This window comes from Chroicocephalus ridibundus, chromosome 4, assembly GCF_963924245.1.
Source record: "Chroicocephalus ridibundus chromosome 4, bChrRid1.1, whole genome shotgun sequence".
Lineage (NCBI taxonomy): Eukaryota > Metazoa > Chordata > Aves > Charadriiformes > Laridae > Chroicocephalus > Chroicocephalus ridibundus.
In genome coordinates, this window is record NC_086287.1 from 93891822 (window position 1) to 93910325 (window position 18504).

Consider the following 18504-nt stretch of genomic DNA (forward strand, 5'->3'; position numbering starts at 1 on the left):
TGTCCCCCCCCCAGTTTGCGGGGTCTCGGGACAGGCTCTGTAGGACGGAGGGGCTGGGAGCGCTGGGCTGTTGGCCCTAACGGCCCGCGCGCTTCTGCGTTGCAGGGAGACCATGGCACCATACACCATCCCGACCGAGCTGATCGTGGTGGAGGAGATCCCGCGCAACCAGATGGGAAAAGTCAACAAGAAGGAGCTTCTGCAGCGCTTTTACCCAGCCTAGAGCACGGCTTCAGGCCAGGACCGGGAGCCCAGGGGGGTGTTTGTTCCTCCACCGTGTCCATTTTCCCCCTACAACAGCACTGACGAGGTACCAGCGGTGATTAGCAGTGGCAGGTCTGGACTCACTGCAGTCTGGTCCGTGAATAAAGTCCAGTAAAATTCATCCCACGTGGTCTCCTCCTCGGCTGAACTGAGCCGGAGCTGCGGGGCCGCCTTCCTTGAGCAGGAGCTGTTGGCAGAAGGCTCAGGGCGGTCCTGGGTCTGGAAGGGAAGCGGGGGATGAACGCTGCGGGGGTTCATCCCATGCTTCGGGGATTGCCCCCATCTCCGTCTGCCTCTCTGGGTGCTCATCCCCGTTCCCGTTACAGCTCTTCCTCAGGACACGTGCAACTCATCGCCAGATGAAACTCCTCTGTGGATTAAACCCCTGTCTTTGGCCAGCTGCGGGGATGCCTGGTAGTTTTGCGCCCTCTCTACCCTTTCCCGGGGACTCAGTGACTTTCCCCGTAGTTTGGTTTATAGAAAGGGAGCGTCTGAGAGAGCAAGCGGATCCCCTCCCCGGTGGGATCCAGGTCACCCTGGGGTGCCCCATAACCTGCTGTGAGCCTGCTCCGCCAAACGCTGCCTCCCTTTTCCCAGTGGAAGTGAAGAATAAATAGAAAAATCACAAATAAATACTGTCTGTGCTTACCAGCCCAGTGCATCTCCCCCCACTCCCAGGGCGCTCCCTCCACCAGCACGGAGCGATGGCAGGGGTGCTGGCGTGGAGCGATGGCAGGGGTGCCAGCACCACCAGGACAGACCTCCACTGCCCTGCCTGATGCCGGGGAGCGCTCCTCCACCTGCGACACCCGTAACGGAGGGGGAGAGACACGGGAGGAAGGGCCAAGGCTGGCTGCCGGGGGCTTGCCGTGACCTCGGTGGTAGGAGAGCCATGAAGCATCGCAATAATTGCAGCGATCCCAGGGAGATGGGGAGGAACAGCGGGGACGCGCAGGTGCTGGAGGTGGGCCCTGGTTTTGGCCGTGGCCACAGCGTGGTAAGGGGTGCAAGCCACGCTGGGCACATGGTCCAGCATGGGGTGGGGGCAGAGATGGAGCGGGGAGTGGGAGGCAGCGGGGAGCAGATGCAGCATGAATTATATTGCCTGTGTGCTCCTCTGTGTGTGTGTGTGTGTGTGTGTGTGTCACCAGCCCCCATGTCTGAAGGTCATCGATTTCCCGGAGGACAGGCGCTATCAATAAACCCTACCTTCATAAACGGATTTTTTTTCGTCCCTGTTTGACTTCATGCGTGAGCTGCCGGCCACGCGGCTGTGGGCGATGGGCATTGGTAACACCGGGGGGGGGCGGATGGCGGTCGTGCCCTGCAGCTCCCGGCCCGGTGGGTCCGTCCCCGGTGTGGGGACAGTGCACTGGGAGGCAGCGTGGCAGTGGGATGCTGGTCCGGTCCTGGCGGGTGCCAAGGGGGTGACGGGGAGCTCCAGGTTTCCCTGCCAGCCGATGGGAGCAGCAGCGAGGGCAAGAGGAATGGGGAGCACAAGTAATTCCATCAAATACCTTTGTTAAGGTCAGCGGAGCCCCAAATATCGGGGAGGACAATTAGTGAACGTGGAGAGGAGATCTCGGGGACAGCTGGCAGGCACGTGGCGCTGGGCAGAGAGAGCAGGGATGGGACGGGGACTAGAGAAGGGACGGGAAAGGGGACAGGAATGGGGACAGGCTTCCTCCGCCGCAGCCCCTCCATCCCACCCCGCCTGCGGGGACGGGTCCAGCCGTGCGCCCGCTCTGTCCCTCCCTGTGTCCTGCCCACCCCAGCATCTCCCAGGGCGCTGCCAGCACCTGGATTTCCGTACCCCGAGCTCAGAAGGAGTTGGGAAAGGGCCCTGCAGGGGACAGCAGGGACCACACAGAGCTCACCCAGCCACCCCTCACCATCCCAGGCCGGGCGGGCACACGGACACGCCGGCGCGGTGCACGGCTTGCCCCCTCGCCGCGGCGTGCAGGGCCGAGCACCGGCGGCTCTCACCGGTCTGCAGGAGGGACCGAGCAGATCCTTTGTTAAAACATCAACGATGCAGTAAATTTTTTAACTTACCAAATAGATCAATATCAAATTATCATGTCTCACATTCATAACTCTTAAGCAAGCAACAATGGAGAGAGACAAGGTCACTGGAGAATAAATAGCAGCAAAAGCTCTTAATGATCTATCATTCTCGACAACCCCAGGCACCCAGCACCAGCCCGGTGACAAGATCATTAATAAAACTCTGCAGGAACGCTATCGATTGCTTTGATGGATGATCACAGGTAGCAAATACTGTAAAACACCTGGTTGTCACACACTAAAATGAGTAGTTTGACTCACACCTCGGCACGGGGACCCGGCTGTGACTCTGCCGGGTTTTCTCCTCGGTGGTGGCTTTCGCAGGGAGGGTGGTCGGCGGCGCAGCCTTGGGGTGCCGGTGGCCGCAGCTGCAGCCAGGTTTGGAGCTGCCATCCATGCTGGACCCCCACGGCTCCCACCTCTACTCCCCCACCACTCTTCATCCCTGTAAATGGGACCTGTTAATTAAAAGCCTCATTAAAGCACCTGGTCTCAATGCCCCAAAGCCCAGGCCAGGAGCTGAGCTGGCCGGAGATGGGTTTTGGTCACTCGATGCCACTGGATGAACCTGGAGACCTGCTCCATCCCCTCACTGCTGGATGAGACCCGGGACACCAACACAGACTGGACCTCAGGGATGGACGGGGGTCCCCGGGGACATGGGCTCTGCTCCCCCATGCTGCATCCGTCTGGGGCATGGGGGGTGGGGGGGCTGCACACGTCCCCCCCGCGGCTCCAGGCGCTTCACTTGCGAGCCACGTCCGCATCGACGGTCTGATCATATGTACACAACCATTCAATTACCCCGTAATGGCTGCAGGCTATTAAGCCATCAATCTCCTTCATTAAGGCCTGCCAGGCCCATCCCCGGCATCGCGCAATAAAACCATTAAAACAACAGCAACAACAACCCAAAGTAGCATCTTTAATGCGTCGGCTCTAACGCCGGCCCCGCCACCGATACTGGCCATCCCGCAGCGTCCCCTGCCCCGCCGCGGCGTCCCCCTGTCCGCAGCCCACCGGGAACCCCCTCGTCCCAAGCAAGGTACCTCCTTGCTGGGGTGTCCCCAGGGAGCTGGGGGCCGCCCTCACCTCCGTGCCCCCCCCCAGCTGCTCCCAACAGCTCACCCCTGCCCCGGGCTCAGCGGGCGGCTGGGCACGCTGGGACCTGCTCTCGCGCTTTATAGCTGACATTATCTTTTATTGCCATATAAAAAAAAAAAAAAAAAGACGAAGCTCCGGTGGCTTTATGGCTGCTGCACCGGCATTTGGCACTTCGCTGCTCGGCTCTGCGCTCCCGATGCTCCCTGTCTCCATCACTGGGCACGGTGGGGACGGGGCACTGCCCAGACCCCCCCCCAGTCACTGCACCGGGGCCAGGACTGGTCCCACTGCACCCATATTAGGGACATGACTGGTCCCAATATCCACGGTGGGGGGCACAACTGGTCCCAACACCCGCAGCTCTTGCACTGGCCTGGGCAGAGCAGAGGGTGTCAGCTGGGAGGGGGAGATATGGCCCCTCCAAAATAGGGTGACCTCTTCTTTGACCCAGCACAGCAAGCAGGGGGGGCGGGGGGTCGTAAGCCTGGGCTGGTCCTGTTTGTACCCAGCATCTGTGGGATCCCAAATCCCTTCACCCCAGTGGGAGCCCCAGTTTGCAGGGGGAGAGGGGCAGGGGGTGGCAGTGCAGGCTGGAGGTCGGGGGGGTGGGGGTCCTGCTGCCGTGCCGGAGCCAGAGCCATGCCATGGGCACCAGGCAGCTCCCGTGGCCGGCAGCACCGGCACCACGACCGGGGACTGGCACCTTGTCAGAGCCCGTCACATCTGCCACCCCCGCATCCCCATGCCGCGGTGCCGATGGCAGGGAACATCTGCTCGGCCGCCCCGCTGCCACGGCGCGTTAGGGTCAGGGGCAGCTGCCAGGAGCCCCGGCCAGCGCCGCCGGGGCAGGTCGCCACCGTGACACTGATGTGGGGTGACAGGGCGAGTGGGGAGGATGGATGGGATCAGACAGACAGACGGGCAAGTGAGCGCCGCTGCCCGTGCCAGGGCCCAGCCACACCACGGGTGACCAGTGCCTGACACTCACCCACTCATGGCGCGGCTCTGTGTCCCCTCCCGCTGTCCCTGGGGATGCCGACACCCCTGCCACCACCGCTCAGCTTCTGGGGACGGACAGAAGACATCCTGCATCCCATGTCTTGTGTCCCTTGGCCCTTTTCCCATGCCTTGTGCCCTACCCTCGTCTCAGCTCTCCACGCTTGAACCACGCTCCAAACGATTCCCACACCGGGATGGCACCAAGGGCACTTTTTCCCAAGAAGGGGAGCGGTGCTGGCCGGGCAGGGATGCCCACAGCAGCCGTGTGGGGACATGGCGATGCCACCAGTGTCACAAACACCACACATTCCCTTGCCAGGCCCAGGGCTTGGTTCCCCGGGAGGGCGAGGAGCCTTCCGCCCCCCAACTCCGCCCTGCCTGGGAGCAGGGGGTGGCGGATTTCCAGCCCTGCTGCAGCCGGGACCCCCGGGGACCCCGCGCCGGCGGTTGGAGGGCGCTCCCCGCTGCGGCTCCCCGGGCGGGGGGAACCGCTGGTGTCGGGGCCGGTGGCCGGGACGATGCTGCCACCTGGTGCCGCTGTGTCGCCGCGCCGCCGGGACCGGCACCGGGGGTCGCGGGGGGCAGCACCGGGACCGACCCCGCGGATCGAGGGCAGCACCGGGACCGGCCCTGGGGATGGGGGGCAGCATCGGGACCGCCCCCCGGTGATCGGGAGCAGCCCTAGGAGCGGCAGCAGGGGTCGGGGGGCAGCACCGGGACCGGCCCTGGGGATGGGGGGCAGCATCGGGACCGCCCCCCGGTGATCGGGAGCAGCCCTAGGAGCGGCAGCAGGGGTCGAGGGGCAGCACCGGGACCGGCCCTGGGGATGGGGGGCAGCACCGGCAGCGGCACCGGGAACCGGGACAGCGGGGCCGGCGGCCTTGCAGGGGCTCCGGGAGCAGCCCGAGGCCGCTCCGCCCCGTGGGAAGCCGCCGGGGCCGGGACACGGCGGGTCGGTGCCGTCCCCCTCCCGACCGGCACCGGCCCTGGCCCCACCGCCAGAGCAGGCGGCCCCGGCACCGGGCCCGGGCGCGGACCGCGGGGGGGGGGGGCCGGGGGCGCTCTCCTGGACGGGGGGCGCGGCAGAACGGGACGGGCAGAGCCGGTGCCGGCCCAGCCGCGGCGGGGGCAGGGGGGCCGGGTCCCTCCTTCCCCGCCCGCCCCGTCGCGGCATCCCCGGGGCGCGCCCGGCGACAGCTGCCGCGTTCCCGCCCGCCTTATCCCGGGGGCTGCGCACCCCCGGCCCCCCGCCCCGGGCAGCGGGGACCCCCCCCCGCGCCCCTCCGCATCCCCCCGCGGCCGGCCCGGCCCCCTCCGCCGCCCGCCCCACCGGGCCCCCGCCGGGCAGGGGGTGCAGGCTGCCGGCCGGGGGTGGGGGGTGGGGGGGCGGCAGGGACAGCTGCCCGGCCGGGGGGGGCCCGGCCCGCTCGGCAGCACATGTGCTGTCACTCAGCCAGCCCCGCGGTTATTTTAGCTCGGGGCCGGCGAACGGCTCGGGGCTGGCGGCCGGACTGCGCCCCGCTCCGCCATGGGCCCCCCGCTCCTCCTCGCCTGCCTGCTCGCCCCCCTCTGCGCTCGGGTAAGGGGCGCGGGGAGACGGGGAAGGGATGGGGACGGGGATGGGGACGGGGATGGAGACGGGGCCCCCCCCCCGTTCCGTGCTCTGGGAGGGCCAGCCGATATAGGGAGCCCGGATGCGGTGCTGGGGGGCAGTTGGACCCCAGACCCCGCGGAGGCATGTCCCTGGGGGCAGCGGGGATGGGGATGGGGGTGACGGGGGGCTCGGTGCCCCTCTTGGGGCATTTCCCACCCCACAGATGGTGGCGGCAGGGGGGATCCTGCATCTCCGGCACACCGCCTGCGTTTGTGAACCAGGAGATAGGATTTGGGGGAGGGTTAGGTGCTCAAAACCACCCCGCTCCCCCCTTTCCCACCCTGGCTGCGGTCCCAGACCCCCTTGCACCCCCCCATCTGTGCATGTACCCCCAGAGCCCCTCACCGCAGTCTCAGGCCTGAGCCACATGGAGCTGCTCGGGTTCTGGCCTGGACCCCAAGGAGACCCGCAGGGCAGCCTCCCGACAGCAGCAGGACCCCCCATTGCCCCCCACAACCCTCCCCATCCGCCCTGAGCTCCAGCGGCCTCCCAGGGAAGCGGGGGGGGTCTCTCCAGGGAGGGCAGAGGGACAGCTGCAGGCCGCAGGCAGCTCCCATCACGGCCTCAAAACAAGCCCCTTGTCCTGCCCCTCCCGTGGGTCTGGCACACAGCCCGCCCCACATCCCCTGGCACAGCCCCACACCATCCCCAGGAACCCCCCCCCCGCCGAGCACAGCCATCCCCGCTGCCCCACTCCCCCCACCCGGGCACCCCGGGGCACCCCAGCACCCAGCGGTGCGGCCAGGGTGGGTGCAGATGTGGGCACAATGGCGGGTGCTGCCCAGATGTGCTCCCTCCCCGGGGAGGGGACAGCTGTGTCCCTGGGGCCCAGGATGAGGGTGAGCCCGCATGGAATGTGGCATGGAGCTGGTGCGGGGGCCGGGGCGGGGGGAGGGGGTTTAGGCTGCATGCACAGCTCCCTGCCGCCCTCCCAACCCCCATCTCCCAACCCCCACACCTGCTCCCCACAGCTCCGGACCCCCCTACCACCCACCCAATTCCCTGATAACCCCCAGCCCAGTCCCTCACAGCCCCTAAACCCATCCTAGCCCCCACAGCTCCCTGACCCTCACTGCAGCCCCCCCGTAACTCCTGCTCCCCGAGTCCCTGTTCCTAATCCCCCCACCTCAGCCCCCAGTTCCATCCCAGCCCCCCTGGCTCCCTCTCCCCACCCAGCACCCTGGCTCTGTGCCCTGGCCGGGACACCCACGCTGCCCAAACCTGGCCCCGACCCTTCTGCCCTCGCTGCCACATCCACGTGGTGAGGTGACGGTGACATGGGGCCACAACACCTTCGTCCCCACCCCAGGGGTCCTGTGGGGCACGTCCCAGCCGTAGCATGGGGCTGTACCCAGGTGCACCCCTTCCTGGTGAGTCTGGCAGGGCGACTGTCACCGTCACACCAGGATGTCAGGGGACCACCAGCACGAAGGTCCTGGGGGAGCTGGGTGGCCTCTCCGCTCCCCCAGACCCAACCCAGTCAGGGGGTCCCAGCACCGTGCACCCCGGCGCTGCGTACCCCGACACCGCGCACCCCGGCACCACGCACTCATCCCAGGTGCAAGGCCCTGCCCCATCATTGCACCCCACTCTGGAGGTTTCAGGGTCACCGGCAGCACCGTGTCCCCCCCCCCACAGGGTGCCAGCCCAGCCCAGCCAGGTGCCGCAGCCCCCGGCAGCCCCCAGGCCTGGCGGCAGCATGAGAGTCCGCGGCGGGTGAAGAGGGCCTGGGTGATCCCCCCCATCAGCGTCTCGGAGAACCACAAGCGCATCCCCCACCTCCTGGTGCAGGTAGGCAGGGAACCCCCCCACCCTCTCTTCCAGGCGGTGGGGTGGGGGGGCACCTTGGGCAGGGGGATCGCACGGGGGACGTGGCATGGGGGGAGAGTCAGGGCAGAGGGGGAGCCCAGGCAGGGGACAGACCCCCCCAGCCCCGGGACCACCAGCCCTGCTTTCCCTGGGGCAGATCAAGTCGGACAAGCAGCAGCCCGGGGGGGTGATCTACAGCATCAAGGGACCCGGGGTGGACGAGGAGCCCCTGGGCATCTTCTCCATCGACAAGTTCAGCGGGAAAGTCTTCCTCAACGCCATGCTGGACCGGGAGGAGAACGACCGCTTCCGGGTAATGATGCTGCCCAGCCGCCCGCAGCCCCCTCCCCAGCTCCCCCATTGGGGTCCCGACCCACCCGCTCTGTGCCCGCAGCTGAAAGCCTTCGCGCTGGACCTGGGCGGCATGACGCTGGAGGACCCCACTGACCTGGAGATCATCGTGGTGGACCAGAACGACAACCGACCGCTCTTCCGGCAGGACGTCTTCACGGGGCACGTGGTGGAGGGGGCTGAGCCAGGTAGGTCCAGCCGGGGGGCCGAGGCTGGGGTGGCCAAGCCAGCCCCCACGCTGGCACCCACCGGGGCACTCCTGCGGCCACAGGGACTTGCGTGATGACAGCGGATGCCACCGATGCTGATGACCCCGACACAGACAACGCGGCGCTGCGGTACTCCATCCTGGAGCAGGGCGCTGCCGGCATGTTCAGCATCAACGCCACCACCGGCGAGATCTGCACCGCGCAGCCCGGCCTTGACCGTGAGGTAGCGGGCATGGGGGGCATGGGCAGCGCCAGGGCAACACCAGGACTGGGGGCAACTAGAGACCCCCCACAGGTGATGAAAAAACAGCTCCAGCCATAAGCAGACCCAGGCGTGGGGACAGGGTGGGTGGCCAGCAGCTGGGGGACCTCTGGGCTCCTGGGGGGGGCTGGAGGGGCTCAGCACACAACCCCCCTCCTTTCTTGCAGACCATGGGGGTGTACAACCTGACGGTGCAGGCAGCTGACATGTCCGGGGACGGGCTCACCACCACCGCCACAGCCGTCATCTACTTGGAGGACATCAATGACAACCCTCCTGAGTTCACCAAGGAGGAGGTAGCGGCTGGGGCGGGATGAGGGGATGTGGGGGGGTCAGCAACATCCCAGGGGGCAAGACACCAGCCCCACGTCCCTCTCCCCCAGTTCTCCATGGAGGTGGAGGAGCAGGCGGCCGGCGTGGACGTGGGCAAGGTCTTCGCACACGACAAGGACCTGGCCGGCTCACCCAACTGGCTGGCCAAATTCACCATCCTGGAGGGTGACCCTGAGGGTGCCTTCGCCATCCGCACCGACCCCTACACCAACGACGGCGTGCTCTCTGTCGCCAAGGTGGGTGCGGGGCAGATGGGGGACCACGGGGTTGTCCCATGGCTCGGCTGACCCGTGGCCCCTCTCGGCAGCCACTTGACCACGAGGTGCGGGACCGCTTCAAGCTGACGGTGTCGGTGCAGAACGAGCAGCCGCTGGAGCCCACAGCCCCCGCTAGCCCCCGGGCACTGGCCACCGTGCGGGTACGGGTGCGGGATGTTAACGAGGCACCCATCTTCCGTGACAACCCGCGGCGGGTCAGCGTGCTGGAGGGGGCCCCCCCGGGCACCCCCGTCACCACCTACACCGCCAGCGACCCCGACACCCGCCAGCTCCAGACCCTCAGGTGAGTCCCAGCCCACGGGTTACGGCGCCCGGTCCCCCGGCATCACCTCCCGGCGCTCACCGCGTTCAAGCTCCCACGTTCGCAGCCTGCGGTGGGTGTTTTGCGGGGGGGGGTGACGGCGTGCTCCCCCCGCCCCGTGCCCACAGCTACGCACTGCTCTACGACCCGGCGGACTGGCTGCAGCTGGACCCCCACACCGGCACCGTCCGCACCAAGCGGGAGCTGCTGCACCCCTCCGCCTTCCTGCAGGGCGGCTGGTACATCGCCCTGCTCCTCGCCCGCGATGACGGTGAGCGACCCCCCCGCCACCGCTGTGTGTCCCCCTATATCCCTCCATAACCCCCCTGACCCCTCCGCTCTCTGCCCCCAGCCGAGCCCCCGCTCTCCGCCACCGGCACCCTCTCCATCGAGATCCTGGAGGTGAACGACCACCCGCCCCTGCTGCTGCCGCCGGCCGGGGTGGTCTGCGGGCGGCCAGGCCGTGGGGGAAGTCTGCTCCTGGGGGCCACGGACGACGACCGGCCCCCCCACGGTGCCCCCTTCCACTACCAGCTCAGCCCCCAGCACCCCCAGCTCGCCCGCAACTGGAGCATCACCCGCTTCAATGGTGAGGGCTGGCGAGGGGAGGGGGCTTGCTGCATAGCGGGGGCCAGGGGACCCCCACTCACTCCCCGGCCATGCCCCTCCTGCAGTGACCCACGCGGTGCTGGCCGTGCTGGTGGAGCTGCCCGAGGGTCCCTACTCGCTCCCGCTGCTCCTCCGGGACTCGGGGACCCCCCCCCAGGAGCGGCAGCAGCTGCTGAACGTCTCGGTGTGCCACTGCGGACGGGACGGCACCTGCGAGGACGGCGTCCTGGCCGCCGCCGCCGCCGGGGCCGGCATCACCCTCGGGGCCCTCATGATCATCCTCGGCAGCTTCCTCCTCCTCCTTGGTGAGTGAGACACCCCACCATCCTCATCCTCACCCCCACCCCTCCCAGCCCCTCCATCCTGCCCCCACCCAGCACCCCAGCCCCGTGCCCTACCAGGCAGTGCTGGTCCTCACCACCCATCCTGAACCCCACCACCACGCTCTGTCACCTTGTCCCCCGCCACACCCATCACCAAAGCCTGGTCCAGGACACCCCATCCTCTCCCTACTCATGTCCCCCATCACCAAAGCCTGGTCCAGGACACCCCATCCTCTCCCTACTCATGTCCCCCATCACCCCCTCCTCATCCTGGCCACGCCATCCAGACCCTATCCGTGACCCTCAACACCCTTCCTCCCCCAACAACCCCTTCTGACCCCTACCAAGACCCCCCCCCCGCACTTCCCATCACCCCATCCCGGTCCAGGACACCCCATCCTCTCCGTACCCATGTCCCCCATCACCCCATCCTGGTCCAGGACACCCCATCCTCTCCCTACTCATGTCCCCCATCACCCCATCCCAGTCCAGGACACCCCATCCTCTCCCTACTCATGTCCCCCATCACCCCCTCCTCATCCTGGCCACGCCATCCAGACCCTACCCATGACCCTCAACACCCTTCCTCCCCCAACAACCCCTTCTGACCCCTACCAAGACCCCCCCCCCGCACTTCCCATCACCCCATCCCGGTCCAGGACACCCCATCCTCTCCGTACCCATGTCCCCCATCACCCCATCCTGGTCCAGGACACCCCATCCTCTCCCTACTCATGTCCCCCATCACCCCATCCCAGTCCAGGACACCCCATCCTCTCCCTACTCATGTCCCCCATCACCCCCTCCTCATCCTGGCCACCCCATCCAGACCCTATCCGTGACCCTCAACACCCTTCCTCCCCCAACAACCCCTCCTGACCCCTACCAAGATGCCCCCAACCACTTCCCATCACCCCATCCCACCCCATCACTCCTCCCCTGCCCAGCATCCCCCACCCCAAATCCCTACCTGCATCCCCAATCCCATGCTCCCAGCCCCACCAACGGCATCCCATACGCAACCAGCACCCCCATTGCCCCGTATCCCACCGTGCCCATCCCTGCCTGCCCCATGCCCCCCCCGTGCCCCCACCCCGTGCCCACCCGCCCTCTGCCCGCAGTGCTGGCGGGGCTGGGGGCGGCGCGGGTGCGTGGGCGCCGGCGGGCTCTGCGCAAGGGGCTGCTGCAGCGCTCGCGGGACGACATGCGCGACAACATCCTCAACTACGACGAGCAGGGCGGCGGCGAGGAGGACCAGGTGAGCAGGACGTGGGGGGGGTCCCGGGCGGGTGGCGTCCATCCCAGCCCAGCACCCCTGACCCCCCTCCCGTCCCCGCAGGACGCCTACGACATCAACCAGCTCCGGCACCCCGAGCTCTTCCCGCCCCGGGTGAAGCCGCCGGTGCGCAGGGACGCCCCGCTCAGCTCGGCCACCCCCCTGGCCCCCCGCAAGCTGCCCAATAGCCCCTCAGACATCGAGGACTTCATCAACGAGGTGGGGACAGCGCCCGGTACCCCCCTTGACCCCAGCCCCCCCATCTCTCCTGGGGCTGACAGTGTCCCTCTGTCCCCCCCGCCAGGGGCTGGAGGCAGCCGACAGCGACCCCAGCGTGCCCCCCTACGACACGGCCCTCATCTACGACTACGAGGGCTCGGGCTCCGTCGCCAGCCCCCTCAGCTCCATCGTCTCCAGCCTGACGGACGAGGACCAGGACTACGACTACCTGAGCGAGTGGGGGCCGCGATTCCGGCGCCTGGCCGACCTCTACGGGCAGTAGCGGGGACGGGGGTGGTGGGGGCAGCGGGGGGGCTTTGCACCCGCGTGTGCAGGAGATGCCCAGAGGCAGCGGCTTTGCAGTCGGACACACACAAGACGCCTGGCTGCCGGGGCTCTGCACACGCGTGTGCACCAGGGACCCAGACGTGTGTGTGTGGGGGGGGGCTCTGCACACGCGTGTGCACCAGGGACCCAGAGAGCAGCCTCAGCGCAGGGGTTTGCACGCCTGCGCCCACCCGCAGACCCCGCGCCCGCAGGAAGGCAGAGGCCAAGCACAGGGGCATCCCTGGGCGTGGGGGGGGACACAGCCCAGGGAAAGACCCTGCAGAACCGGGGTGGGGGTGAGGATTCCCCCGGTTCCCTCATAATAAAGACCCCGGAGAAGGGGGCCGGTGGCAGGGGCGCCGCGCGGGGCCCCGACCACGCCAGCCGCCCGTAGAAACAAGGCACTTTTATTGGCAGCTGGCGAGCACCCATCGCAAACACCCCGGGGGGGGCATCACCCCTGCCCCAGGACTCCCAGCACAGCTCCTCCTGGGGCAGGATCCGGCCCCGCCGTGGGGTGGGTGCGCTGCTTCCCCCAGCCCAGCCATCGCAGGTGTCCTGGGGGCACCCCACCATCCCCACCAGCCCCCACAGACGGGGGTCCCGGTGCTCCGCGGGGATCCCGGCACTGTGCTCAGCCCCCCAGCAGCAGGGAGACCCTGTTGGGCGGGGGGGCACAGCTACGTCTCGCGGGGGGCGGCCGGGGAGCCCAGCATCCTCTTGGTGGAGGCGGCGAGGCGGGAGTAGTCGTGGGGGATGCCGTGGGGGGCGAGCAGGGGCAGGTGGTCCTCGCGGGGGGGCCGGTGGAAGAGGGGGGGCCGGCGCTGGCTCTCGCCGTCCTGCAGGGACTGGGGCAGGCTGCGGCCCTGGCTCTCCGGCAGCAGCATGATGCTGAGGACGGCGAGGATGGCGAAGGAGGCGAAGACGACGTGGTGCAGGAAGAAGCCCCGGCTGTTGGGGATGGCGGTGATGGGGGCGGCCGCCTTGCCCAGGAAGCTGGCCCCCACGATGAGGCCGAGCCCGGCACCCCTGCGGGGGGAAACACGCTCAGAGGGGGCCCGGGGGACCCTGCCCCGGTGTCCCCCCACCCCAGGGTAGCACAGTGTCAGTCCCCCCCCACACCCTTACCTGACCACGGTGGGGAGGACCTCGCTGGCAAAGAAGATGCTGAGCATGGTGACGGCGTGGGAGGCGGTGATGCCCACCACAGACAGGGTCAGGACAATGAGGTCCAGCAGGTCTGAGGCGGGGGGGAAACACCAACAGGGGTCAAATCCTGCACAGACCCCCCCCACACGCATCCTGTTCCCACCCCCAGCCGGGGGCTGCAGCCCACCGCAGGGTCCCCCGTCCTTCCTTACACTGGGTGAGGGCCAGCAGCAGGAGGGAGGAGATGCCGGTGAGGACGGTGCAGAGCAGGAGGATGGCGCGGCGCCCGAAGCGCTCGGCCGTCAGGCAGATGAAGAGGCAGGCGGCCGCCTCGGTGCCCACCAGCACGAAGTAGGAGGAGAAGAAGTGGGGCAGGTGGGGGTCCAGGTTGCGGGTGAAGCAGTGGCGGATGCCGGAGCCGATGAACCTGCAGGAGAGCAGGGTCAGGGGGCCGTGAGTGGGACCCCCCTCACCCCAATCCCACCCCTCCGCTTGCTCACGCCGCGAATCCGAGGATGACTCCGTTCTTCCAGATGACCCTGGTGCTGAAGATCTCGCAGACGGCGTGGTACCGCGGCTGCGGGGACCCCTGGGACAGGGACTCCAGCTCTGCCGGGACAGGGGGACCCGCGTTACAGCCGGCACCATCCCACCGCCCCCGGCACCGTGGCTTTGGGGAGGGGGCTCCTGGGTTGCATCGGCCTCGGCAGCCCCCATCACACACCTGCAAGGAGGGTCTCTTGGTGGCAGGAGCCGTCGTTGGAGCTGGGGCTGCTGCTTTCGGCCAGCGCCTGCAGGGTCTTCCTGGCCCTCTCCAGCTGCCAGGTGGCCAGTAGCCAGCGCGGCGACTCCAGCAGCAGCGCCGGGCACCTGGGGCACAAGTGTCGGAGTCACGGGGCTCCCAGGCGACTGGCCCCGCTCCAGCGCTGACCCCCCCCCCCCGCCCCCCCGTCCTGGCTTCAAAGAAATGCTGCCCAGAAACCCTCAACTTCAAACCTGAGCAAACATTTACCCGGGGCGGGGGGGGTCCCCACGCCCCACCTGGAGAGCCCCGGGCAGGGTGTGCTGGGCTGGGTGCTGCCCTGGCACTCCCCGGGCACGGCTTGGTGCCAGCCCCGGGGCATTGCTCAGCCCCACTACAGGTGGCAGCCCCCTCCCCATGCCCGCAGCCCCCCAGCCCCGGGGGGGGGGATGGGTCCTTACCACCAGCAGGCAGCCAGCAGAGCCAGGATCATGGTGACGGCGCCCTGCAGCACCCGCCAGTCCCGGCACAGCACGGCCAGCCCCGGCAGCAGCAGCTCCCCGGCGATCCAGAAGAAGCCGGCCACCATCGTCACCACCAGCCGGTGCGGGGGGTCGCACAGCTCCAGTCCTGGCAGGGGCGGGGGCAAGGGGTGCACCACGGGTGACGTGACTGCGGGGCATCCCGCACCCTAGAGCATCCCGCATCCCGGGGAATCCTGCACCCTGGACCATCCTACGCCATGGCGCATCCTCGGTCCCCATGCCACCGCGGACCCCCCCTCGCCAGCACACTCACGTGCCACGTAGAGGGAGAGGAAGGCGCCTGCCAGTGCCGCCCCAAAGAGCAGCCGCGCCACCAGGACCATGACGAAGTCCACGGCAAGCGCCACGCCGAGGCCCAGGGGCACCGCCAGCACCAGGGACACCACGAAGGCGGGACGGCGGCCAAACCTGCCGGGGGACGGGCTGTGAGCTGGGGCTGGGCAAGGGGACCCCCTGCCCCGGGGGAGCCAGCCCGGGGACCCCCCCAGTTACCTGTCACATGCCAGTCCGGCGGCGATGCTGCCCAGCATCCAGCCCAGCAAGTGCGTGGTTTGGTCCAGGGGCACCTTCCAGCGCGAGGCGCACACCAGGTCCCACTGCGGGAGAGGGGGGGACACAGCGGGGAGACCTCAGCACGGGAGGGGGGGGGTGGGGGGGGTCCTGGCACACTTCCCCGCTATCCGCAGGGGTGGGACAGATGGGGGTCATGATCCCCATGAGTTGCCTGGGGGGGGTTCTGGCCAGCCCCCACCCCACAAGCAGAAATGGGGAGCTGGATGTGGAGGTCCCCTGTCCCCTCCCCAACACCCCGGGGCTCCCCCCAGCCACCCCTAAAGCCCCTCCATGGGGGGTTTCCCACCTTCTCCCCCTGAGGACCTCTCTCACTTCTACAGGATCCCTGTGGTCCCCCAAGCAAACACCCCAGGACACCCCCCTGGCGCTCCACCTGCACGTCCAGGGCTTTCCTCCGGGACCCTTGCTGGTGCCCCCAGCTTTATTCCCCCCCTCATTCCCCCCCAGTCCCCCTTCCCCACACATCCACCCACAGAGCCTCCCCCAAAGGACACCCCTTGACCCCTCCTGCACCCAGGGGACCCCTCCCAGCCCCCTCTAGAACCACAGACACCCCCCCCCGCCCCGGCTCCCAGCTGTCCCCCACCCTCCTTCTGGACCACCCCTCACCACCACCCCCCCCCCTTGACCCCTCCCAGCCCCCTCTAGAACCACAGAACCCCCGCTCCCAGGTGTCCCCCATCCTCCTTCCGCACCACAGACCCCCCCGCTCCCCCCCCCTCCTTCTGGACGACCACCCCCCCCCTTCACCCCTCCTCCTGCACCCAGAGGACCCCACCCCAGCCCCCTCTAGGACCACCCACCCCCCTTCTGGACCACCCCCCAACCCCGTTCTGACCCACCACACACATCCCCCCCATACACACACACACACGCACCCCCCCCCCGCCGCCCCCCGACCTGGGTGACGAGGTTGGAGCGGAGCCCCGCGGCGGGCAGGGCGTAGTGCCATCCCCGGGTGCAGGGCCCGGTGCCGTTGGGCCGGGTGGCGGCGGCGGCGGCCGGGGGGTAGCGGTAGAGCTGGCAGGGGCTCCATCCGCCGCGGAGGCGGGGGACGGCGGCGCGGAGGAGCGCGGCCCCCGCCAGGCGGCGCAGCGGCGGCGGCAGCAGCGCGGCGTCGGGGCGGCAGCGGTGGGGCGGCACCGCCCCCAGCGCCCACCCCAGCGCCCACCCCAGAGCCAGCGCCGCGCACGGCGCCCACCCCCCCGCCGCCCGCCGGCCCCGCGGACGCCAAGCCCCCGCCGCCATCGACCCGCCGCCACCGGGGGGGAGGGAGCGAGCGAGCGAGAGAGCGGGAGCGGTCACGGTCACGGGCACGGCAGGTGGGGGGCGGCACCGGGGCGGAACGGCCCCCCCACACACCCACACCCCCCCCCCACACACACACACCACCCCCCCCCGAGGGAACCGCCCACGCACAGCCCCCGCCCCGCCCGCCTCGGACACCCCCCGGCCCCGGGCGCTACCCTCCTGGAGCTGCGGGTTCCCCCCCCGCAACGGGTCGGACCCCAAGCCCAGCCCGGCCCTCAAGCCTGGACCATCGCCCCCAGCCCCGGTTCTTCCCCCCCCCCAGCTCGGTTCAGCTCCTCCCCAGCCCTATTCTGACCCTCAAGCCTGGACCGTCGCCCCCAGCCCCGGTTCGCGCCCCCCCCCCCCCAAGCCCCGTTCAACTCCCCCCCCAGCCCCATTTCGCCCCCCAAGACTGATTCGCCCCCCCAGCCCCGGTTCGGCTTCCCCCAGCCCAGTTCAATCCCCCCAGCCCCATTTTGCCCCCCCAGCCCCCGTTCATCCCCCCGCCCCCGGCTCGGTTCAATCCGCCCCCCCAGCCCTATTTCGCCCCTCAAGACTGGTCCCCCGCCCCCAGCCCCGGTTCGGCCCCCCCCCAGCCCGGTTCAAACCCCCCCCCCCCAGTCCCTGTTCACGCCCCCCAGCCCCATTTTGCCCCCCAAGCCCAGTCCAGCCCATGAGCCCGGTTTGCCCCCCAAGTCTGGTGTGCCCCTGCACCCCTCCCCCCCAATCCCCGGTTCAGCCCCCCCAGCCCCAGTTCATCCCTCTCAAGCCCGGTTTGCCCCCTGCCAGCCCCGTTCATGCCCCCCCCCCCAGCCCCAGTTCACACTCCCCAGCCCCGTTTCGCCCCCCAAGCCCAGTTCTCCCCTGCCCCAGCTGCGGTTTTTCCCTCTCCAAGCCCCTGTTCGTCCCCCCCAAGCCCAGTTTGCCCCCCCTCTCCAGGCCAAGGCACCCCCTTGGTACTGGGGGACCCCAGAGTCCAGGTGGTGCCAGGGGTGCAGCTGGGACCCCCAGGAACACCCACAAATGCACCTGGGTACCCCTAAACCCCAGAGGGGGCCAGCGGTGTCTGTGTCTGTGTCCCCCCCACCCCGGGAAGGGAACCGGTTCAGAGCCCGGCTGGCACCCAGCGCCCTGGTGAGCCCGTGGGAAGAGCCAACAAAGCAGCCAAGTTGCAAACAAGTTTTTTGTGTTTATTTAAAAAAAAAAAAAATATTTATGAACACGATCCCTGCGGGACAACAGCGTCGCTCCGGCGCTCGGCTCTCTACGGGCAACGGCAGAAAAATCACCTCTGCGTTCGCTTTTTGCCACCCTCCGGGAAGCCGTACCCTGAAAGGACGGGGGTGCCGGGGGAGGCTGGGGGGGGCTCAGGGCACTGGGCGCACCCTTGTACGCAAAGGACGATGTATGAAGTGAGCGCGGGGTGTCGCAGACCGGGCAGCCTCGGCCCACGCGCCGCCACGCCAGTCCCACCAGCGCCAAGAGAAGGTGGGACCTGGCCCGGGAGGTACCTGCTCCGACCTACGTGGCCGGGAGGAGCGTCACGGGGAGGAAAACTTACCCCCGGAGACTCCCGAGCTTCCCAGCACCAGGGTGAGAAGAGAGTACGGGACTTTCCTGGCTTTACACGGCTGATTGAAGGTCTCTCCGTGCTTACAGAGATTAATCTACGGTTATTTAACAAAAGAAAGAGCAGGGCTGGAAATGAGTTAAAAAATAAGTGTTACTTGTGGGCTCTTTCTTGTGTTCTGTCAGAAGAAACGCCCGGAGCAGAAGCACCCACCTGGTCCCAGGGGTCGCACCGGTTGCCCACCCCGACC

General features: G+C 68.6%; 3 protein-coding genes across 7 annotated transcripts in view; 2 read left to right on the forward strand and 1 right to left on the reverse strand.

The window, feature by feature from the left end:
• The window catches only part of ACSF3 (acyl-CoA synthetase family member 3), a 69175-nt gene extending 68785 nt beyond the window's left edge, over positions 1-390 (forward strand). For all 3 annotated transcript variants that reach the window (XM_063334850.1, XM_063334849.1, XM_063334851.1), the window contains one exon: positions 106-390. In XM_063334850.1, coding sequence (XP_063190920.1) covers positions 106-223 — 118 coding nt within the window. In that variant the 3' untranslated portion in view covers positions 224-390. The remainder of the gene's footprint in view (positions 1-105) is intronic.
• A 5118-nt stretch (positions 391-5508) lies between these two features.
• Positions 5509-12341, forward strand: CDH15 (cadherin 15). 2 transcript variants are annotated; one of them, XM_063334846.1, is made up of 14 exons: positions 5509-6013; positions 7727-7879; positions 8055-8210; positions 8292-8436; positions 8520-8680; positions 8887-9015; positions 9103-9288; positions 9360-9613; positions 9760-9902; positions 9984-10220; positions 10306-10545; positions 11685-11821; positions 11903-12058; positions 12144-12341. In XM_063334846.1, the coding sequence occupies exons 1-14, from the start codon at positions 5963-5965 to the stop codon at positions 12339-12341; spliced, it is 2346 nt and encodes a 781-aa protein (XP_063190916.1). In that variant the 5' UTR covers positions 5509-5962. The 2 variants fall into 2 exon arrangements, with proteins under 2 accessions (XP_063190916.1, XP_063190918.1); XM_063334848.1 differs by lacking the exons at positions 11685-11821; positions 11903-12058; positions 12144-12341 and adding an exon at positions 10775-11150 and having other exon boundaries at positions 5510-6013.
• SLC22A31 (solute carrier family 22 member 31) lies at positions 12329-16642 on the reverse strand. 2 transcript variants are annotated; one of them, XM_063334853.1, is made up of 9 exons: positions 16295-16642; positions 15314-15417; positions 15075-15229; positions 14738-14906; positions 14259-14404; positions 14035-14143; positions 13747-13961; positions 13514-13625; positions 12941-13414 (listed from the first exon to the last, which is right to left on the reverse strand). In XM_063334853.1, exons 1-9 carry the CDS (start codon positions 16640-16642, stop codon positions 13066-13068), a joined length of 1707 nt encoding a protein of 568 aa, XP_063190923.1. In that variant the 3' UTR covers positions 12941-13065. The 2 variants fall into 2 exon arrangements, with proteins under 2 accessions (XP_063190922.1, XP_063190923.1); XM_063334852.1 differs by lacking the exons at positions 15314-15417; positions 16295-16642 and having other exon boundaries at positions 12329-13336; positions 14738-15193.
• Positions 16643-18504: the final 1862 nt, after the last annotated feature.